Source organism: Coregonus lavaretus (genome assembly GCF_964263955.1).
Source record: "Coregonus lavaretus genome assembly, contig: HAP1_SCAFFOLD_584, whole genome shotgun sequence".
Lineage (NCBI taxonomy): Eukaryota > Metazoa > Chordata > Actinopteri > Salmoniformes > Salmonidae > Coregonus > Coregonus lavaretus.
Genome location: NW_028165063.1, coordinates 32,501 through 56,738, shown reverse-complemented (window position 1 = coordinate 56,738; position 24,238 = coordinate 32,501). Strand labels below are relative to the sequence as shown.

Sequence of the window (24,238 nt, the reverse complement as noted above, 5' to 3'; positions counted from 1 at the left end):
TACAGGTCTGAGCCACTGAAGCCTACCACCGTTAGCTCTGACAAATTGAAAACCCTAGTTATTGGCGACTCCATTACCCGCAATATTAGACTTAAAAAGAATCATCCAGCGATCATACACTGTTTACCAGGGGGCAGGGCTACCGACGTAGAGGCTAATCTGAAGATGGTGCTGGCTAAGGCTCAAACTGGTGAGTGTAGAGACTATAGGGATATTGTTATCCACGTCGGCACCAACGATGTTAGGATGAAACAGTCAGAGGTCACCAAGAGCAACACAGCTGCAGTGTGTAAATTAGATAGAAAGATGTGTCGGCATCGAGTAATTGTCTCTGGTCCCCTCCCAGTTAGGGCGAGTGATGAGCTCTACAGCAGAGTCTCACAACTCAATCGCTGGTTGAAAACTGTTTTCTGCCCCTCCCAAAAGATAGGATTTGTAGATAATTGGCCCTCTTTCTGGGACTCACCAACAAACAGGACCAAGCCTGGCCTGCTGAGGAGTGACAGACTCCATCCTAGCTGGAGGGGTGCTCTCATCTTATCTATCAACATAGACAGGGCTCGAACTCCTCTAGCTCCACAATGAGATAGGGTGCAGGCCAGGCAGCAGGCTATTTGCCAGCCTGCCAGCTTAGTGGAGTCTGCCACTAGCACAGTCAGTGTAGTCAGCTCAGCTATCCCCATTGAGACCGTGTCTGTGCCTCGATCTAGGTTGAGCAAAACTAAACATGGCGGTGTTTGCCTTAGCAATCTCACTGGAATAAAGACCTCCTCCATTCCTGTCATTATTGAAAGAGATTGTGATATACAGTGGGGCAAAAAAGTATTTAGTCAGCCACTATTTGTGCAAGTTCTCCCACTTAAAAAGATGAGAGAGGCCTGTAATTTTCATCATAGGTACACATCAACTATGAAAGACAAATTGAGAAAAGAAATTCCAGAAAATCACATTGTAGGATTTTTTATGAATTTATTTGCAAATTATGGTGGAAAATAAGTATTTGGTCACCTACAAACAAGCAAGATTTCTGGCTCTCACAGACCTGTAACTTCTTCTTTAAGAGGCTCCTCTGTCCTCCACTCGTTACCTGTATTAATGACATCTGTTTGAACTTGTTATCAGTATAAAAGACACCTGTCCACAACCTCAAACAGTCACACTCCAAACTCCACTATGGCCAAGACCAAAGAGCTGTCAAAGGACACCAGAAACAAAATTGTAGACCTGCACCAGGCTGGGAAGACTGAATCTGCAATAGGTAAGCAGCTTGGTTTGAAGAAATCAACTGTGGGAGCAATTATTAGGAAATGGAAGACATACAAGACCACTGATAATCTCCCTCGATCTGGGGCTCCACGCAAGATCTCACCCCGTAGGGTCAAAATGATCACAAGAACGGTGAGCAAAAATCCCAGAACCACACGGGGGGACCTAGTGAATGACCTGCAGAGAGCTGGGACCAAAGTAACAAAGCCTACCATCAGTAACACACTACGCCGCCAGGGACTCAAATCCTGCAGTGCCAGACGTGTCCGCCTGCTTAAGCCAGTAAATGTCCAGGCCTGTCTGAAGTTTGCTAGAGTGCATTTGGATGATCCAGAAGAGGATTGGGAGAATGTCATATGGTCAGATGAAACCAAAATAGAACTTTTTGGTAAAAACTCAACTCGTCGTGTTTGGAGGACAAAGAATGCTGAGTTGCATCCAAAGAACACCATACCTACTGTGAAGCAGGGGGGTGGAAACATCATGCTTTGGGGCTGTTTTTCTGCAAAGGGACCAGGACGACTGATCCGTGTAAAGGGACGAATGAATGGGGCCATGTATCGTGAGATTTTGAGTGAAAACCTCCTTCCATCAGCAAGGGCATTGAAGATGAAACGTGGCTGGGTCTTTCAGCATGACAATGATCCCAAACACACCGCCCGGGCAATGAAGGAGTGGCTTCGTAAGAAGCATTTCAAGGTCCTGGAGTGGCCTAGCCAGTCTCCTGATCTCAACCCCATAGAACATCTTTGGAGGGAGTTGAAAGTCTGTGTTGCCCAGCGACAGCCCCAAAACATCACTGCTCTAGAGGAGATCTGCATGGAGGAATGGGCCAAAATACCAGCAACAGTGTGTGAAAACCTTGTGAAGACTTACAGAAAACGTTTGACCTGTGTCATTGCCAACAAAGGGGAGAAAGAAGTCAAAGCCCTACCCTATGCTTTGACTTCTTTCTCCCCTCTCTCTCCAGATAAAATCCTGCGACTTGTGACTGCAGGCCGCCCAACAACCTGCCCGCTTGACCCCATCCCCTCCTCCCTTCTCCAGACCATCTCCGGTGACCTTCTCCCCTACCTCACCTCGCTGATCAACTCATCCTTGACCGCTGGCCATGTCCCTTCCGTCTTCAAGAGAGCGAGAGTTGCTCCCCTTCTCAAAAAACCAACACTCGACCCCACTGATGTCAACAACTACAGACCAGTATCCCTTCTTTCTTTTCTTTCCAAAACTATTGAGCGTGCCGTCTTTAGCCAACTCTCTTGCTATCTCTCTCAGAATGACCTTCTTGATCCAAACCAATCAGGTTTCAGGACTGGTCATTCAACTGAGACTGCTCTTCTCTGTGTCACGGAGACTCTCCGCACTGCTAAAGCTAACTCTCTCTCCTCTGCTCTTGTCCTTCTAGACCTGTCTGCTGCCTTTGATACTGTGAACCATCAGATCCTCCTCTCCACCCTCTCCGAGATGGGCATCTCCGGCGCGGCTCACTCCTGGATTGCGTCCTACCTGACCGGTCGCTCCTACCAAGTGGCGTGGCGGGAAGCTGTCTCCGCACCACGTGCTCTCACCACTGGTGTCCCCCAGGGATCGGTTCTGGGCCCTCTCCTTTTCTCCCTATACACCAAGTCACTTGGCTCTGTCATATCCTCACATGGTCTCTCCTATCATTGCTACGCTGACGATACACAACTAATCTTCTCCTTTCCCCCTTCTGATAACCAGGTGGCGAATCGCATCTCTGCATGTCTGGCAGACATATCAGTATGGATGACGGATCACCACCTCAAGCTGAACCCTGGCAAGACGGAGCTGCTCTTCCTCCCGGGGAAGGACTGCCCGTTCCATGATCTCGCCATCACGGTTGACAACTCCGCTGTGTCCTCCTCCCAGAGTGCGAAGAGCCTAGGCGTGACCCTGGACAACACCCTGTCGTTCTCCGCCAACATCAAGGCGGTGACCCGCTCCTGCAGGTTCATGCTCTACAACATTCGGAGAGTGCGACCCTGCCTTACACAGGAAGCGGCGCAGGTCCTGGTCCAGGCACTTGTCATCTCCCGTCTGGACTACTGCAACTCGCTGTTGGCTGGGCTCCCTGCCTGTGCCATTAAACCCCTACAACTCATCCAGAATGCCGCAGCCCGTCTGGTGTTCAACCTTCCCAAGTTCTCTCACGTCACCCCCCTCCTCCGCACACTCCACTGGCTTCCAGTTGAAGCTCGCATCCGCTACAAGACCATGGTGCTTGCCTATGGAGCAGTGAGGGGAACGGCACCTCTGTACCTTCAGGCTCTGATCAGTCCCTACACCCAAACGAGGACATTGCGTTCATCCACCTCTGGCCTGCTGGCTCCCCTTCCTCTGCGGAAGCATAGCTCCCGCTCAGCCCAGTCAAAACTGTTCGCTGCTCTGGCACCCCAATGGTGGAACAAGCTCCCTCACGACGCCAGGACAGCGGAGTCACTCACCACCTTCCGGAGACATTTGAAACCCCACCTCTTTAAGGAATACCTGGGATAGGATAAAGTATTCCTTCTAACCCCCCCCCCCCCCCCCAAATTGTAAAGTGGTTATCCCACTGGCTATAGGGTGAACGCACCAATTTGTGAGTCGCTCTGGCTAAGAGCGTCTGCTAAATGACGTTAATGTGCCCTTGAGCAAGGCACTTAACCCTAATTGCTCCTGTAAGTCGCTCTGGTTAAGAGCGTCTGCTAAATGACTAAAATGTAAATGTAAATGTATATAACAAAGTATTGAGAAACTTTTGTTATTGACCAAATACTTATTTTCCACCATAATTTGCAAATAAATTCATTAAAAATCCTACAATGTGATTTTCTGGATTTTTTTTCCTCATTTTGTCTGTCATAGTTGACGTGTACCTATGATGAAAATTACAGGCCTCTCTCATCTTTTTAAGTGGGAGAACTTGCACAATTGGTGGCTGACTAAATACTTTTTTTCCCCACTGTATCACATCTCAAAATAGGGCTACTTAATGTTAGATCCCTCACTTCCAAGGCAGTTATGGTCAATGAACTAATCACAGATCATAATCTTCATGTGATTGGCCTGACTGAAACATGGCTTAAGCCTGATGAATTTACTGTGTTAAATGAGGCCTCTACTCCTGGTTACACTAGTGACCATATCCCCCGCGCATCCCGCAAAGGCAGAGGTGTTGCTAACATTTACAATAGCAAATGTCAATTTACCCAAAACAAAATGACTGCGTTTTCATCTTAAAATAAAATAAAAATAAAATAAATTGGTCATTTAGCAGACGCTCTTATCCAGAGCGACTTACAGGAGCAATTAGGGTTAAGTGCCTTGCTCAAGGGCACATCGACAGATTTTTCACCTAGTCGGCTTGGGGATTAGAACCAGCGACCTTTCGGTTACTGGTACAACGCTCTTAACCACTAAGCTACCTGCAGCTTCTAGTCATGAAATCTATGCAGCCTACTCAATCACTCATTATAGCTACTGTTTACAGGCCTCCTGGGCCGTATACAGAGTTCCTCACTGAGTTCCCTGAATTCCTATCGGACCTTGTAGTCATGGCAGATGATATTCTAATTTTTGGTGACTTTAATAGTCATATGGAAAAGTCCACAGACCCACTCCAAAAGGCTTTCGGAGCCATCATCGACTCAGTGGGTTTTGTCCAACATGTCTCCGGACCTACTCATTGCCACAGTCATACCCTGGATCTAGTTTTGTCCCGTGGAATAAATATTGTGGATTTAAATGTTTTTCCTCATAACCCTGGACTATCGGACCACCATCTTATTATTACGTTTGCAATCGCAACAAATAATCTATTCAGACCCCAACCAAGGACCATCAAAAGCTGTGCTATAAATTCTCGGACAACCCAAAGATTCCTAGAGGCCCTTCCAGACTCCCTCCACCTACTCAAGGACGTTGGAGTACACAAATCAGTTAACAACCTAACTGAGGATCTATATTTACCTTGCGTAATACCCTAGATGCAGTCGCACCCCTAAAAACAAAAACAATTTGTCACAAGAAACTAGCTCCCTGGTATACAGAAAATACCCGAGCCCTGAAGCAAGCCTCCAGAAAATTGGAAAGGAAATGGCACTGCTCGTGCAGTGGAGGAGATCTTTGTGCGCTATACTCAGCCTTGTCTCAGGGTAGTAGGTTGGTGGTCTGTTGATATCCCTCTGGTGGTGTGGGGGCTGTGGTTTGGCAAAGTGGGTTGGGTTATATCCTGCCTGGTTGGCCCTGTCTGGGGGTATCGTCGGACGGGGCCACAGTGTCTCCCGACCCCCACTGTCTCAGCCTCCAGTATCTATGCTGCAGTAGTCTATGTGCCAGGGGCTAGGGTCAGCCTGTTATATCTGGTGTCATTCTCCTGTCTTATCTGGTGTTCTGTGTGAATTTAATTATGCTCCCTATAATTCTCCCTCTCTCCCTCCCCTCCCGGAGGACCTGAGCCCTAGCACCATGCCTCAGGACTACCTGGCCTGATGACTTCTTGCTATCCCCAGTCCACCTGGTCCTGCTGCTGCTCCAGTTTCCACTCTTCTGCCTGCGGCTATGGAACCCTGACCTGTTCACCGGACGTGCTACCTTGTCACAGACCTGCTGTTTTCAACTCACTCTCTCTCTATCGCACCTGCTATTTCAACCTTCAAATGCCTGGCTATGAAAAGTCAAGTGACATTTACTCCTGAGGTGCTGACCTGTGGCACCCTCCACAACCACTGTGATTATTATTTGACCCTGCTGGTCATCTATGAACGTTTGAACATCTTGAAGAACGATCTGGCCTTAATGGACATGTACTGTTATAATCTCCACCTGTCACAGCCAGAAGAGGACTGGCCACCCCTCAGAGCCTGGTTCCTCTCTACCCAGTACAGCCAGGAGAGGACTGGCCACCCCTCAGAGCCTGGTTCCTCTCTACCCTGTACAGCCAGGAGAGGACTGGCCACCCCTCAGAGCCTGGTTCCTCTCTACCCAGTACAGCCAGGAGAGGACTGGCCACCCCTCAGAGCCTGGTTCCTCTCTACCCAGTACAGCCAGGAGAGGACTGGCCACCCCTCAGAGCCTGGTTCCTCTCTACCCAGTACAGCCAGGAGAGGACTGGCCACCCCTCAGAGCCTGGTTCCTCTCTACCCTGTACAGTTAGGAGAGGACTGGCCACCCCTCAGAGCCTGGTTCCTCTCTACCCAGTACAGCCAGGAGAGGACTGGCCACCCCTCAGAGCCTGGTTCCTCTCTACCCAGTACAGCCTGGAGAGGACTGGCCACCCCTCAGAGCCTGGTTCCTCTCTACCCAGTACAGCCAGGAGAGGAATGGCCACCCCTCAGAGCCTGGTTCCTCTCTACCCTGTACAGCCAGGAGAGGACTGGCCACCCCTCAGAGCCTGGTTCCTCTCTACCCAGTACAGCCAGGAGAGGACTGGCCACCCCTCAGAGCCTGGTTCCTCTCTACCCAGTACAGCCAGGAGAGGACTGGCCACCCCTCAGAGCCTGGTTCCTCTCTACCCAGTACAGCCTGGAGAGGACTGGCCACCCCTCAGAGCCTGGTTCCTCTCTACCCAGTACAGCCAGGAAAGGACTGGCCACCCCTCAGAGCCTGGTTCCTCTCTACCCAGTACAGCCAGGAGAGGACTGGCCACCCCTCAGAGCCTGGTTCCTCTCTACCCAGTACAGCCAGGAGAGGACTGGCCACCCCTCAGAGCCTGGTTCCTCTCTACCCAGTACAGCCAAAAGAGGACTGGCCACCCCTCAGAACCTGTTTCCTCTCTACCCAGTACAGCCAGGAGAGGACTGGCCACCCCTCAGAGCCTGGTTCCTCTCTACCCTGTACAGCCAGGAGAGGACTGGCCACCCCTCAGAGCCTGGTTCCTCTCTACCCTGTACAGCCAGGAGAGGACTGGCCACCCCTCAGAGTACAGCCAGGAGAGGACTGGCCACCCCTCAGAGCCTGGTTCCTCTCTACCCAGTACAGCCAGGAGAGGACTGGCCACCCCTCAGAGCCTGGTTCCTCTCTACCCAGTACAGCCAGGAGAGGACTGGCCACCCCTCAGAGCCTGGTTCCTCTCTACCCAGTACAGCCAGGAGAAGACTGGCCACCCCTCAGAGCCTGGTTCCTCTCTAGGTTCATTCCTAGGTTTTGCCTTTCTAGGGAGTTTTTAGCCACTGTGCTTCTACATCTGTATTGTTTACTGTTTGGGGCTGGGTTTCTGTATAAGCACTTTGTGACAACTGCTGATGTAAAAAGGGCTTTATAAATCAAATGTGATTGATTGTGTGTTTGTGTGTGTGTGTGTGTGTGTGTGTGTGTGTGTGTGTGTGTGTGTGTGTGTGTGTGTGTGTGTGTGTGTGTGTGTGTGTGTGTGTGTGTGTGTGTGTGTGTGTGTGTGTGTGTGTGTGTGTGTGTGTGTGGCTAAGGCCAAACAAGCCAATAAGGTCAGATCAGATGGTGATAACAGCGTCTCTCTCCGGTTGCATGCCAAGTGGCACCCTATTCCCTATATACTGTAGTGCACTATTCTTGACCAGAGCCCTATGAGCCCTCATTAAACCCACCAGATTTCCAGCTACTGGCTCTCCAGGCTCTCCCTTGGGTCCAGGCAGGCCCTGTGGTCCCATCACACCACCAGAGTCCCCCTAGGGAGAGAGACAGACAGACAGACAAACAGATAGATAAATAAACAGACAGACAGACAGACAGACAGACCGTGAGAGTGAGACAGTCAATCAGAAAAACAGTCAATCAGACAGACAGACAGGTCAGACAGACAGACAGACAGAGAGTGAGACAGTCAATCAGACAGACAGTCAATCATAGAGACAGACAGACAGACAGACAGACAGACAGACAGACAGACAGACAGACAGACAGACAGACAGGCAGGCAGGCATACAGACAGGCATACAGACAGGTCAGACAGACAGACAGACAGACAGACAGACAGACATACAGACAGACAGACAGAGAGTGAGACAGTCAATCAGACAGACAGACAGACAGACAGGCAGGCAGGCATACAGACAGGCATACAGACAGGTCAGACAGACAGACAGACAGACAGACAGACAGACAGACAGACAGACAGACAGACAGACAGACAGAGAGTGAGACAGTCAATCAGAGAGACAGACAGACAGACAGCCACTGCAGTGACAGATGGGCCATGTTATCTCTACAGGACGGAGGTGACTCTGAATGACAGACGTTCACACGTAGAGAAGAGATGGGCGTAGGAGGGGGGTGAGACGGGTGAGGCAGGGGGGAGTCAGGAGGGGAAAGCGGGGCATCTGCCACCCCACTCTCTGAGTGACACACACAGAGTGGGAGGTAGGGGGGTGAGGGTGATGAGGCAGGGGGAGTCAGAGGCTAAAGCTGAGGATATCTGCCACCCCAGTGGAATCATTTCACAGAACAACAGGGGTTAAAGGGAAATTACACAAAAAAACAATATCTTTGTATTTTTTTTCATTAGTCCACTGTTGATACAGCGTGTTTGTGTGTGTGGAGGAAACAAACTGCAGAATGCAGCCTCGTCAGAGATGGTTGTGTGTACGTCTAGGCCACGGTAGAGCTGAGCTCACCATGTACAGGCTCATACACCAGTAGAACCACTTAATACAGGCCCATACACCAGTAGAACCACTTAATACAGGCCCATACACCAGTAGAACCACTTAATACAGGCCCATACACCAGTAGAACCACTTAATACAGGCCCATACACCAGTAGAACCACTTAATACAGGCCCATACACCAGTAGAACCACTTAATACAGGCCCATACACCAGTAGAACCACTTAATACAGGCCCATACACCAGTAGAACCACTTAATACAGGGAGGAGTGGCTATCCAATCTGAAAGTCGTGTATCATCCTCTACGGTGATGGTAAAACATCTGTCAAATGTCTGCCTGCATGTCTGTTCTTAAAGGTGTAAGACTTGACTTGAAGCTCTACCTTGTCTCCTTTAAGACCGTCTCTGCCAGGTATTCCTGGGTCCCCCGACGATCCCTGGAAACGGAGGACAGAACACAGCCATATCTATCAACCAGGCCTTCACACACTCACACTCACACACACACCGACATACACACATAGACGTTAACAAGTACCCACGCACGCACTACTACACCCCCCTCAAAACACACACACACACACACGTCCCCCCTCCCGTTACAATACAGATACATTCATCTCTCTCCTGCTCTCCGCTTCAGTGGGCCCACCATGCTCCAACACCCTCTCCCTTTTCCAGGATTTATGAAACGCCTCTCTTTCCCTCTCCTGCTTCTGAATAAAGACAGATACTCGTTACGGGTGCAGCAGCTGCAGCAGCAGATTGGGGTCCCTGTCTGCCTCATAACGTAAAGCGCTCAGATCTGCCTCTACCGACTATTTCGTTGATTAGTGATCGTCTGTGTAACAATTCAAGACTTTGCCTTCATCTACCCCTTTATTCTCTTTGTGTCTCTCTTACTTTCGCTCCCTGTCTCCTCAGTGGTTTATCTATGTATTTCCTTATTGTCCTTTGGTAGGTGTAGTTGGGGGAACAGCGGAACAGGGAGATAAAGAGATGAGAGAAGGGGGAGGATGAGACTGTTCTTTCTGGAGGGGTGAGGACTAGGGTGGGGTCAATTCCATTTCAATTCAGGAACAAAAAACTGAGTATTACTTCCTGAATTGAAATGGAATTGACCCCACCCACCCCTGATGCAGACTACTTAATACATTTATTTTAAGTAACGTGTTTTACTTACCGTCTCTCCTGCAATCCCTGGGAGTCCGATGAGTCCACGAGGACCTTCTTTACCCTGGAAAAGAGTCAGAGAAGTGTCAGAGTCTAATATCCCTTCTTCTTAGTAATCACAGCCTGACCCATGGTGACCTGCCTGTCTGGCTAACTGCAGACAGCCCCAGCAATCCCTCTCTGATTCAGAGAGTCCTATTACTGAGCTACCAACTGTACACCCCAGTAAAGACATGCTGTTCTAGAGGCCTTTCTGGTCACCAAGGGGTTGAAAGTTGGACGTTAAGGCAAAGACATCATGGAGATGTTGGAACTGTTTAGACTGTAGCTTAGCAACTAGACACCATAGGGGTATACTATAAATGAGGATCGATTAGTTAGCCAGCTAACTTTGATAAATAACCAAAAATAACTGTTGATTTCCTGGTTCATTAGGAAGCGAAATGTATATGTGTTTTTGGTTGTTCAGTCAATTAGACCAAGCCCATTTCAAGCTTATCTTTCTTTAAAAATAAGGTTATTTTGAGATATTTGCTGGCTAACTCCTTGATCCTGCTTTGTAGAATACCCCTCAGGACATCCGGCAATTTTGTTTCATTTTAAAGCAAAAGTATGGGATTCGACAGTTGTGTCAAGCTCAAGAGGCATTTATAAGTTATATTCGTCAAGAATCAATGGGTAAATATCAAGAATTGAAAAGACCAATGAACGATTTCCCAAATACCAGACTGTATGGCTAAAAACTATAGGGGGGGGGAACTCTTAAGAAGATTGCAGCAATCTTTTGGTGTTTGACCTGCTGTGAGAATTGCAGCAGTCTGACCCACAATGTGGCTGGTTTGGCAGTTTGACCATCCCCTTTGGGTATCAGAGGACAGTAGAGGGAATCAGGAGGTATTTCAGTGTTCTATAGTAGTTACATTGAACGACCCACTTACACTTACAGCCTCTAAAGTTTGATTTTCACCCCCAAGGGCTAGTCTTCCAAGAGTCCTTCGAAAACTAGCCCTCTCTGTAGACCAATATAAATTGCTCAAACTTCTGACCTGAGGTAATTAAGCACTTGTCATGCCATTTAGACCTAGCTCTTGTTCCTGGGGTGAGTTGCATTACCACTAGCTGCCCAGGGAACTTTAACTAGAACCGAAACCAACTACAGGTGCACTAAAGGGGTATCTGAGTACTTGGTACACAATGTAATACATCCTGTTTCCTGTGTCAATCCAAACAGTTTGCTTCTACCAATAAGTATAATGGCTGAGGATCATATAGCTTCTGTCTTTGGGTATTGTCTGGTGATAGAGACTCTTTGTTCTCTGGTGATAGAGACTATTTGTTCTCTGGTGATAGAGACTCTTTGTTCTTTGGTGATAGAGACTATTTGTTCTCTGGTGATAGAAACTCTTTGTTCTCTGGTGATAGAAACTATTATAAAAACTATTTGTTCTCTGGTGATAGAAACTCTTTGTCCTCTGGTGATAGAAACTCTTTGTTCTCTGGTGATAGAAACTCTTTGTTCTCTGGTGATAGAAACTATTTGTCCTCTGGTGATAGAAACTCTTTGTTCTCTGGTGATAGAAACTATTTGTCCTCTGGTGATAGAAACTCTTTGTTCTCTGGTGATAGTTTCATTATCTCTGGGGTATGTACCTCTGGGCCGGGCTCTCCCTTTGGACCTGGTAGTCCTAGGCTTCCCTTTAAACCAGCAATGAAAGGAGGGAGAGGGGGGGGGGGGGGGGGAGAGGGAGATGGTGAAAAAGAGCGAGATAGGGATAGAGAAAGAGAGGTGAGGGGGTAGATGGGAAGGAGAGTGAGAGAGAGAGAGAGAGAGAGAGAGAGAGAGAGAGAGAGAGAGAGAGAGAGAGAGAGAGAGAGAGAGAGAGAGAGAGAGAGAGAGAGAGAGAGAGAGAGAGAGAGAGAGAGAGAGAGAGAGAAAGAAAGACAGACAGAAAGAGAGAGAAGACAAAGGGGAGATATATATTAGATTTGGTTTTCTACACAATTACTCCAGAACATTCATTATTGAGTGAGACCCTGAGAAGATCAAATCTGGCTTCGAGAGGGGTGAGGAAACATACCACACAGAGCATTTCAACCTGACTTTATAGAACTCTCTTTTCAGTAAGGGTTTATATGTAAACATACTGTAAAACATATTACTTTTTAAATATAATTTCTTTGTGTTCTGGGATCCTATTCAATTCCAGGCTGCTCATATACAGTGGGGGAAAAAAGTATTTAGTCAGCCACCAATTGTGCAAGTTCTCCCACTTAAAAATATGAGAGAGGCCTGTAATTTTCATCATAGGTACACGTCAACAATGACAGACAAAATGAGAAAATAAAATCCAGAAAATCACATTGTAGGTGGAAAATAAGTATTTGGTCAATAACAAAAGTTTCTCAATACTTTGTTATATACCCTTTGTTGGCAATGACACAGGTCAAACGTTTTCTGTAAGTCTTCACAAGGTTTTCACACACTGTTGCTGGTATTTTGGCCCATTCCTCCATGCAGATCTCCTCTAGAGCAGTGATGTTTTGGGGCTGTCGCTGGGCAACATGGACTTTCAACTCCCTTCAAAGATTTTCTATGGGGTTGAGATCTGGAGACTGGCTAGGCCACTCCAGGACCTTGAAATGCTTCTTACGAAGCCACTCCTTCGTTGCCCGGGCGGTGTGTTTGGGATCATTGTCATGCTGAAAGACCCAGCCACGTTTCATCTTCAATGTCCTTGCTGATGGAAGGAGGTTTTCACTCAAAATCTCACGATACATGGCCCCATTCATTCTTTCCTTTACATGGATCAGTCGTCCTGGTCCCTTTGCAGAAAAACAGCCCCAAAGCATGATGTTTCCACCCCCATGCTTCACAGTAGGTATGGTGTTCTTTGGATGCAACTCAGCATTCTTTGTCCTCCAAACACGACGAGTTGAGTTTTTACCAAAAAGTTATATTTTGGTTTCATCTGACCATATGAGATTCTCCCAATCCTCTTCTGGATCATCCAAATGCACTCTAGCAAACTTCAGACGGGCCTGGACATGTACTGGCTTAAGCAGGGGGACACGTCTGGCACTGCAGGATTTGAGTCCCTGGCGGCGTAGTGTGTTACTGATGGTAGGCTTTGTTACTTTGGTCCCAGCTCTCTGCAGGTCATTCACTAGGTCCCCCCGTGTGGTTCTGGGATTTTTGCTCACCGTTCTTGTGATAATTTTGACCCCACGGGGTGAGATCTTGCGTGGAGCCCCAGATCGAGGGAGATTATCAGTGGTCTTGTATGTCTTCCATTTCCTAATAATTGCTCCCACAGTTGATTTCTTCAAACCAAGCTGCTTACCTATTGCAGATTCAGTCTTCCCAGCCTGGTGCAGGTCTACAATTTTGTTTCTGGTGTCCTTTGACAGCTCTTTGGTCTTGGCCATAGTGGAGTTTGGAGTGTGACTGTTTGAGGTTGTGGACAGGTGTCTTTTATACTGATAACAAGTTCAAACAGGTGCCATTAATACAGGTAACTCTCCTGAGTGGCGCAGTGGTCTAAGGCACTGCATCGCAGTGCTAGCTGTGCCACTAGTGATCCTGGTTCGAATCCAGGCTCTGTCGCAGCCGGCCGCGACCGGGAGACTCATGGGCAGCGCACAATTGGCCTAGCGTTGTCCAGGGTAGGGGAGGGAATGGTCGGCAGGGATGTAGCTCAGTTGATAGAGCATGGTTGTGGGTTCAATTCCCACAGGGGACCAGTATGAAAAAATATATATGTGTACTAACTGTAAGTCGCTCTGGATAAGAGCGTCTGCTAAATGACTAAAATGAAATGAATGAGTGGAGGACAGAGGAGCCTCTTAAAGAAGAAGTTACAGGTCTGTGAGAGCCAGAAATCTTGCTTGTTTGTAGGTGACCAAATACTTATTTTCCACCATAATTTGCAAATAAATTCATAAAAAATCCTACAATGTGATTTTCTGGATTTTTTTTTCTCAATTTGTCTGGCATAGTTGACGTGTACCTATGATGAAAATTACAGGCCTCTCTCATCTTTTTAAGTGGGAGAACTTGCACAATTGGTGGCTGACTAAATACTTTTTTTCCCCACTGCGTCATGTGTATATCTGTTATTGTATTTCATTATGTACTTAACAACTACCAGTTTAATAACCAAACCCAATACAGTCCTCAGATCAGTGTAGATAACCAAACCCAATGTTTTCACATTTACATTTTAGTCATTTAGCAGACGCTCTTATCCAGAGCGACTTACAGTTGCTTTAGTGAGTGCATACATTTTCATACTGGCCCCCCGTGGGAATCGAACCCACAACCCTGGCGTTGCAAGCGCCATGCTCTACCAACTGAGCTACACGGTTATACAGGTTATACAGTACTCAGATCAGTGTAGATAACCAAACCCAATGTCAAAGGTTATACAGTACTCAGATCAGTGTAAATAACCAAACCCAATGTCAAAGGTTATACAGTACTCAGATCAGTGTAGATAACCAAACCCAATGTCAAAGGTTATACAGTACTCAGATCAGTGTAGATGAGGCCTTTACAATTTATTTAATGCTTGTCCTTCATCTAACTACTTAGAATGAACTGGTTACCTTCAAACCAAGTGGTCCTTGGAATCCTCTTTGGCCCTGGAGAAAAGGATCATACAAACCGTTATCATCATCCTAGAAATCCGATGTCTTTACACAAGAGACACACAATAGCAGTGGTGTAAAGTACTTAAGTAAACATACCTTAAAGTATTACTTAAGAACTTTTTTGGGGGTATCTGTACTTTACTTTACTATTTATATTTTTGACAACTTTTACTTCGCTACATTCCTAAAGAAAATAATGTACTTTTTACTCCATACATTTTCCCTGACACCCAAAGTACTCGTTACATTTTTAATGCTTAGCGTGACAGGAAAATGGTCCAATTCAGCACTTATCAAGAGAACATTCCTGGTCATCCCTAGTGCCTCTGATCTGGCGGACTCACTAAACACAAATGGTTTGTTGATGATGTCTGAATGTTGGATTGTGACCCTGGCTATCCATAAATAAAAAAGACAAGAACATTGTGCCGTCTGGTTTGCTTAATACAAGGAATTTGAAATGATTTTCTACTTTTACTTTAGATACTTAATAATATTTTTTCGAATAACATTTACTTTTGATACTTCAGTTTATTTAAAACCAAATACTTTTAGATTTTTACTCAAGTAGTATTTTACTGGGTGACTTTCACTTTTACTTTACTTGAGTCATTTTCTATTAAGGTATCTTTACTTTTACTCAAGTACGACAGTTTAGTACTTTTTCCACCACTGTACAATAGTAGCCAATAGTTGGTCCAACTCAGACTCACTTTGAAAAGCTATTACACTTGTTCTAAACAGCATTTCAATCTAAACCACGTAGCTGTTGATGATGTGTGGCACAATAAAGTTTGACCTCCTTTGAATTTCGTTTTTTCATATTTGATTCTTTGACAACAGCTCTTTCAGATATGTTTTTGTGTGTATCCCAAATGGCACCCTATTCCCTAACACAGTGCACACACACACACACACACACACACACACACACACACACACACACACACACACACACACACACACACACACACACACACACACACACACACACACACACACACACACACACACACACACACACACACACACACACATACATACGCACGCACTGTTTCTTTGTGCTGTGAACATCAATATATTAGTCTTTGTCTGATCTGGACCCAAAAACACAAAGCATATCAGAGTACTGATCTAGGATCAGTTTAGCTATTTAGGTCATCATGAAATAGATGAAATGGACAGTGGGGAGCTGATTTTTTATACGGGTTAATTATATACAAATCCTATGAACACAGTGAGCAGGATGGCATGTATCCTGTCCTTACCGGATCACCCATTTCTCCTTTCTGGCCCTTTTCTCCTGCTTCAGCCTCCTAAAATAAAAATAAAAATAAGGTCATTATGAAATGCGGAACATTTTATATAAAATAACTTTCATTATGATAACGCAAAATATAGAGTTACCAGTGAGAGCACTACTCCCATTAGGACTGACTAGAACATAAGTTAAAGATAGGATGTTTATGCTTACAGAGCCAGACAGATGTCTCAGTCCATGAGCTGTCATCACCTGGATCGAAAGGATAGAAGATAGAAAAATGAGCTGTCTTTTTGATTGTCACTCTTTCGGTAGGTAAGATGGACCCCCCTAACCTCCCTTATTGAATGCACTTGGCTCTGCACATGGCTCTGCACTTGGCTATGATCAGAACTGCAGTTTGGGTTGTCAAAGTTAAACTAAAGGAGTATTTTAAGAGAGAAAAGGAGGGGAGGAGTGTTTTCTGTGACACTAAAGATGAGTGCCAGTCTGTGACCAGACCCTCTTCCACTAGACTAGCACCTCTGCTAGTGTGTCCCAAATGGCACCATATTCTCAATAAAGTGGGGTAAATAGTACCATAGGGCTCTGGTCAAAAGTAGTGCACTATGTAGGGAATAGGGTGCCATTTGGGATGTATGTCCCAGAATCGGCCAATCATCATTGTGGGGATACAAAGCCCACCTGTGGAGCAGTCCTCCAGCCAGGGTATGGATCGTTAAATGCCAAGTGTATATCCCAAATGGCATCCTATCCGCTTTATAGTGCACTATTTTTGAGCAGTGTCCATAGGGCTCTGGTCAAAAGTAATGCACTATATAGGGAATAGGGTGCCATTTGGGATGCATGCCCACAGTAATGGAAAGAAACTTTTCAAGCTGTAAAATGATGTCCTGAGCTTTCCCATGATGTTGTACCACAATTGTAGTCTGGAAACCTGCAATTCAGTGTACATATGTTTTGGTTTGGCTTCAAGTTCAACATCTTAGACTGCCTCCAAAAGCTAGCAAAAAAAATATATTTTTCTATTGAACAAGTTTGTCAATTTGTTCTAACCCTGTTCCTTGTCTTCCTATTCTTCTGTGTGTGTCTGGTCAAGCCGGGCCATTTTAGTGAAAATACGTTTTGTTTTGGCTTTCATTTCAAGATCTCAGACTGACATAAATATCTATTTACAAGTTTGCCAATTTGTTGTAATCTTTTAGCCTTCTGCTCTTGTCCATAGCCTGTAAAATGATGTCCTGATCTTTCCTGTGATGTTGTACAACAAGTTAATTGTGGAAATAAGCCTTTTATTGCTTCAAGTTCCAAATATCAGTCTGTCTCCTAAAGCTTGTCAATTTGTTCTAATCTTGTCTCTTATATCTGTAGCCTTCAGTCAGTGTCTGGTCAAGGGCGATGTGTGGGCTGTCTGTGGGTCATGGAGGGTCATGCATGCCTATAACCCTGCCTGGTGGTTCCTCCTCTGCACTAATGAACAGGAAGGAGGGTAATGGTCTGAACCCTGGCTTCTGCAGAGTCAGGGAATTAAACGCTTTATAGCAGAAAGGATCCCAATACGTCCCAAATGACACTCTATTCCCTACATAGTGCACTACTTTTGACTTGTTGCTATTTGGGACGCATCCATGATCTGTTACTGGGAAGTGGAAAACTAAACGTTCCTTTAAGTGAGATTGGAGCTAAATATTCAAACAAGACCCATTTATGAATTGATAAATGACTTTTATGAACTACTGAAATCTAAATGAACGTACTCCGAAGCCACTAATGTAGACCAGAGAGGATTGGATAGATGGATGGAGGCAATATGGGGACATTTCCACCCAGCCAATCAGAAGGCAAGATTAAGCTATTACCATAAAGAGTATAGCTACTTATCCAATCCACTCAGATATAGTGTGTCTGTAGGGAGTAGGGGCTAGGGGGTGATTTGGCATTCGACAATTGGCATAGTTGATTTGGCATTCAAAAACCGTTTGGGAGCCACATGATTAATTGATTGACTGAATGTATTTGATAATTATAAGTAGAAGGCTGCCCCAGCCGGAGACAACATTACATGATAACATACTGGACTTTGGGTGTTCCAACCAAACCTCAGAAGACTGTAGGCCTAAAATAGCAACATAATTGACCATTTTAAATCATTTTGCTCCCTTATCGCTTCAATCTTAAACATCTATTTCAAAATGTAATCCAGTCCAGTTAATTGAGTCCGATTAAGTGGTCCTAATAAAACTTCTTACACAAATAATTGCAAGGAAAGAAAAAGCTTTATAGCCATTAAGGGGGACTCATTACCTGCCATTGTTAAATTGTAAATTAAACGTTTAAGAACAAGTGGACCTGACTCCAGCTGAGATAAGGGATTCATATTAAATGGCACCCTATTGCCTATTTAGTGCACTACTTTTGACCAGGGCCCACAGGGTGCCATTTGGGACACACCCAGTGAAAGAAATCAGTGGTTGGAGCATGCGTGTTCCAAAGTAGGGCACTATGTAGGGAATAAGGTGCCATTTGGGATGCAGACAGAGTGAAATATAGTAGTCGTTGGAGAATTAGTTCATTAGTGCAGAGGGAATATTTGTTCAGCGTGTGGTGATGGAAAGTTGGCTCATTTCCACTTGGATCACCGGCTATTAAGAAATCAGGAGGTTGAATTAAGAACCGACAGATCTCAGATGAGTCTGGGAACAGTCTGTTGTTCTCACAATTATTTAGAGTCTGGATTGTCTACCAAAAGTATGGCTGTCCATTACGGTCAACATAATATCCTTTTTATATATCGTGTTGACAGGCCCCAGTAAAGGTATGGCTGTCCATTACGATTACATAGTCAGGTACTGCACGTATAGATTCAGGATTGTCTTTGAGGGATCAGAGGAGACAGAGCATGGATTGCAGGTACTCTCAGATCTGAAAACATGTAGCCCAAAACATTGTGACTGTGGAGCATGAATAATGTACTGGACTAACACATACTGTAGAGTCCAGGCTAGTCTTGTTTACACCCCTCAGGTACTCCTCTCTCCAATAACTCAAAAAGGAACTACAGTACATAACTTTAAAACAGTCTCTTAAATAACATCAGTTTATGTCTCAGTCATAAACAGTCACATGAAATATTAAAGCCACAACAATGCACTCCTCACCGGTCCTGGCGGTCCTCTTAGGCCTTCTTCACCCTGATAAGAGAACACAAAGACAACATAGAGAAACCACATGACGTGCTACTGTATAGACATGCCTCAAAACCTCAGGCTGATATTGATCTATTCTTTAGGAAGAATCCAGAACCCGTGGTTTACAGCGCATAGTAAAATCTCCCCCACTACCCAAGCTTCTGTAGTATCTGCCCTACCTCCCCTCTCTCATTGCTTCAGTCATAACCAACAGTAGCATTCATTCAAACACTATTTACATGTTCTGAATTGGGTTAGGGAGGTTGGTACACTGATGTACTGTAGTGGGTTAAACAAGGGGGCCTCTGGGATGAAAGAACAGAATGTGAGTCACATGGTGTGTGTGTGTGTGTGTGTGTGTGTGTGTGTGTGTGTGTGTGTGTGTGTGTATGTGTGTATGTGCGTGTGACAATTAACAATGATGAAATATCGTTATTAGAGCGTTCATTTGCTGCCAGATTTAGACTTAAATGAATACAGGAAAGATAAATAGATCAGGGGAATCAGATTTGGGCTTAGACACATACACACACACACACACACATACACACACACACACACACACACACACACACACACACACACACACACACACACACACACACACACACACACACACACACACACACACACACACACACACACACACATACCCACACACATACACATAAACACACACACACACCATGTGATGTGACTCACCTTTTGTCCTTTCATCCCAGAGGCCCCATCTCCACCTGGCTGACCCTGAGGTAGAAGGCCAAAGGTGAAAGGTTAGAGTTCACTGAAGGGAAGGGAATGAAGCGTGTGCTGTGTGTGTGTGTTACATACCGGATATCCTTGATCTCCTTTGTCTCCTGGGACGCCAGAGTCACCCTTCACCCCCTGGATGAGAACAGAGAGAGAGAGAGGAGAAAGAGAGAGAGAGAGAGAGAGAGAGAGAGAGAGAGAGAGAGAGAGAGAGAGGAGAGAGAGAGAGAGAGAGAGAGAGAGAGAGAGAGAGAGAGAGAGAGAGAGAGAGAGAGAGAGAGAGAGAGAGAGAGAGAGAGAGAGTCAATGACTCAATTTGCATGAGGGTCTGCTATACAAATTTATGGAAAGTGGGGTTGGGGGAAAAACATACGACATTATAAAATCCATGTACACAAACAAGAAGTGTGCGGTTAAAATTGGCAAAAAACACACACATTTCTTTCCACAGGGCTGTGAGGTGAGACAGGGATGCAGTTTAAGCCCCACCCTCTTCAACATACATATCAACAAATTGGCGAAGGCACTAGAACAGTCTGCAGCACCCGGCCTCACCCTACTAGAATCTGAAGTCAAATGTCTACTGTTTGCTGATGATCTGGTGCTTCTGTCACCAACCAAGGAGGGCCTACAGCAGCACCTAGATCTTTTGCAAAGATTCTGTCAGACCTGGGCCCTGACAGTAAATCTGGTGTTCCAAAAAAGGTCCAGTTGCCAGGACCACAAATACAAATTCCATCTAGACACCGTTGCCCAAGAGCACACAAAAAACTATACATACCTCGGCCTAAACATCAGCGCCACAGGTAACTTCCACAAAGCTGTGAACGATCTGAGAGACAAGGTAAGAAGGGCCTTCTATGCCATCAAAAGGAACATAAAATTCTACATACCAATTAGGATCTGGCTAAAAATACTTGAATCAGTTATAGAACCCATTGCCCTTTATGGTTTTGAGGTCTGAGGTCCGCTCACCATCAAGAATTCACAAAATGGGACAAACACCAAATTGAGACTCTGCATGCAGAATTCTGCAAAAACATCCTCAGTGTACAACATAAAACACCAAATAATGCATGCAGAGCAGAATTAGGCCGATATCCGCTAATTATCAAAATCCAGAAAAGAGCCATTAAATTCTATAACCACTTAAAAGGAAGCGATTCCCAAACCTTCCATAACAAAGCCATCACCTACAGAGAGATGAACTTGGAGAAGAGTCCCCTAAGTAAGCTGGTCCAGGGGCTCTGTTCACAAACACAAACAGACCCCACAGAGCCACAGGACAACAACAACAACACAATTAGACCCAACCAAATCACGAGAAAACAAAAACAGAATTACTTGACACATTGGAAAGAATTTACAAAAAAAACAGAGCAAACTAGAATGCTATTTGGCCCAAAACAGAGAGTACACAGTCGCAGAATACCTGACCACTGTGACTGACCCACACTTAAGGAAAGCTTTGACTATGTACAGACTCAGTGAGCATAGCCTTGCTATTGAGAAAGGCCGCCGTAGGTAGACCTGGTTCTCAAGAGAAGACAGGCTATGTGCACACTGCCCACAAAATGAGGTGGAAAATGAGCTGCACTTCCTAACCTCCTGCCAAATGTATGACCATATTAGAGACACATATTTCCCTCAGATTACAGAGATCCACAAAGATTTCTAAAACAAACCCAATTTTGATAAACTCCCTTATCTACTGGGTGAAATACCACAGTGTGCCATCATAGCTGCAAGATTTGTGAACTGTTGCCACAAGAAAAGGGCAACCAGTGAAGAACAAACACCATTATAAATACAACCCATATTTATGTTTATTTATTTTCCCATTTGTACTTTAACTATTTGCACATTGTTATAACACTGTGTATATATATATATATATATATATATATATATATATATATATAACATGACATTTGAAATGTCTTTATTATTTTGGAACTTCTGAGTGTAATGTTTACGGTTAGTATTTATTGTTTATTTCACTTTTGTTTACTATCTACTTCACTTGCTTTGGCAATGTTAACACACGTTTCCCATGCCAATAAAGCCCTTAAATTGAAATTGAATTGAGAGGGAGAGAGAGGGAGAGGAAGAGAGGATGTATGGGAACATACAAGACAAGTATAACATGATTGACAGCATAGAGAAGAGATGAGATTGTTGTGTGTGTGACCGTGTGTGAGTGTGTGTTGTGTCTGTGTGTGAGTTTGTGTGTCTGTGAACATGACCCCTTTTAATGTCCTAAGGCTCATACAGTACATGCTTATAACCAGTAATACATCATGTTGGTTGTATCATTGTAGATGCTGAGTCTATGGGTCAACTGTGAGAATGGACTATAAAGCCCTGTTGCACTGCAGCAGTGTTCCTGAACCAACCAGGTCCTGATCTCGTCATTCTCCTTTCCACCAATAGATGGCACTTGATGACAGCAGATCAACTCTTCAGTTCTCTTTCATTCAGCAGTTTTCTCCTTCTTTAATGTGTGCCAGTACCACCCAGGGAGTGTGAGTGGACTCAGGCTTATTCATGAGGCATAGAAATGACGGGTGGGCGTCTGCGCTCTTTAAAGGTTCTTTATATCTGTAAAATAGGAACCTTGTAGCAGTAGGGACAGGAAATCAGCAGAAGGCAAGAGAAGTTAAAGTGCTCAACTGCACTTGTCTCTTCCTACTAGCACTGACTTTTGCCGATAACTTATTTGTTGAGGAAAAATGTACTTACTACGACTGTGATATGTTGGTGTCCCACCTTGCTATCTTAAGATGAATGCACTAACTGTAAGTCGCCCTGGATAAGAGTGTCTGCGAAATGACTCAAATCAAAAATAAACAAAAAATGCTCAGTGTAGATTTATTTACAGGTCTTGGTGATCGAGCGGTGAATGTGTCATATAATTCAAACTATATACGGCAACAGTCCAAAAGAAATAGCCCCTCTTTCCTTTTTATTTCGCTTTTTCACCTGTCATTTCTGCACTTTTCTGCTACTCACACTCAATGGAGACATGGAAGCTGCACAACCACCGGTTTAACTGTACGAAGTCCCGGTTTATTATCTCACTTGGGTAGATAGGCACACGCTAGCTCATAACGCAACGGGAGGATCTCGACCGCCATGTTGAAGCCATATGAGTGTTACATCATTTTTTTACTGAATATCACCGGATATCAGACAGACATTTATAGAGCATCTTCACAGTTAACAGGAAGTAGTAAGACAGTAATTACGGTAACCAAACTCTCTATATATTACCCAGTTAACAGGAAGTAGTAACACAGTAATTACAGTAACCAAACTCTCTATATCACCCAGATAACAGGAAGTAGTAACACAGTAATTACGGTAACCAAACTCTCTATATCACCCAGTTAACAGGAAGTAGTAACACAGTAATTACGGTAACCAAACTCTCTATATATTACCCAGTTAACAGGAAGTAGTAACACAGTAATTACGGTAACCAAACTCTCTATATCACCCAGATAACAGGAAGTAGTAACACAGTAATTACGGTAACCAAACTCTCTATATCACCCAGTTAACAGGAAGTAGTAACACAGTTATTACGGTAACCAAACTCTCTATATCACCCAGATAACAGGAAGTAGTAACACAGTAATTACGGTAACCAAACTCTCTATATCACCCAGTTAACAGGAAGTAGTAACACAGTAATTACGGTAACCAAACTCTCTATATCACCCAGTTAACAGGAAGTAGTAACACAGTAATTACGGTAACCAAACTCTCTATATATTACCCAGTTAACAGGAAGTAGTAACACAGTAATTACAGTAACCAAACTCTCTATATCACCCAGTTAACAGGAAGCAGTAACACAGTAATTACGGTAACCAAACTCTTTATATCACCCAGTAAACAGAAAGCAGTAACACAGTAATTACGGTAACCAAACTCTCTATATCGCTCTATATCTCTCTATATCACCCAGTTAACAGGACGTAGTAACACAGTAACTACAGAAACCAAACTCTCTATATCACCCAGTTAACAGGAAGCAGTAACACAGTAATTACGGAAACCAAACTCTCTATATCACCCAGATAACAGGAAGTAGTAACACAGTAATTACGGTAAACAAACTCTCTATATATTACCCAGTTAACAGGAAGTAGTAACACAGTAATTACGGTAACCAAACTCTCTATATCACTCAGTTAACAGGAAGCAGTAACACATTAATTACAGTAACCAAACTCTCATTATCACCCAGTTAACAGGAAGCAGTAACACAGTAATTACGGTAACCAAACTCTCTATATCACCGGGTTAACAGGAAGCAGTAACACAGTAATTACGGTAACCAAACTCTCTTACCACCCAG

The 24,238-nt window shown here is 44.8% G+C and overlaps 1 protein-coding gene across 1 annotated transcript in view; it reads right to left on the bottom strand.

Annotated features, from left to right (window-relative positions):
* LOC311116323 (uncharacterized protein) overlaps positions 1–24,238 on the bottom strand; it is a gene marked incomplete at both ends in the record, with an annotated part of 123,716 nt that overhangs the window by 85,379 nt on the left and 14,099 nt on the right. Inside the window, 10 exons of the mRNA XM_084191417.1 lie at positions 7,830–7,910; positions 9,234–9,287; positions 10,034–10,087; positions 11,674–11,718; positions 14,629–14,664; positions 15,942–15,989; positions 16,148–16,186; positions 19,093–19,125; positions 19,825–19,869; positions 19,954–20,007. Of these exons, the coding sequence (XP_084047543.1) occupies positions 7,830–7,910; positions 9,234–9,287; positions 10,034–10,087; positions 11,674–11,718; positions 14,629–14,664; positions 15,942–15,989; positions 16,148–16,186; positions 19,093–19,125; positions 19,825–19,869; positions 19,954–20,007 (489 nt within the window). The remainder of the gene's footprint in view (positions 1–7,829; positions 7,911–9,233; positions 9,288–10,033; positions 10,088–11,673; positions 11,719–14,628; positions 14,665–15,941; positions 15,990–16,147; positions 16,187–19,092; positions 19,126–19,824; positions 19,870–19,953; positions 20,008–24,238) is intronic.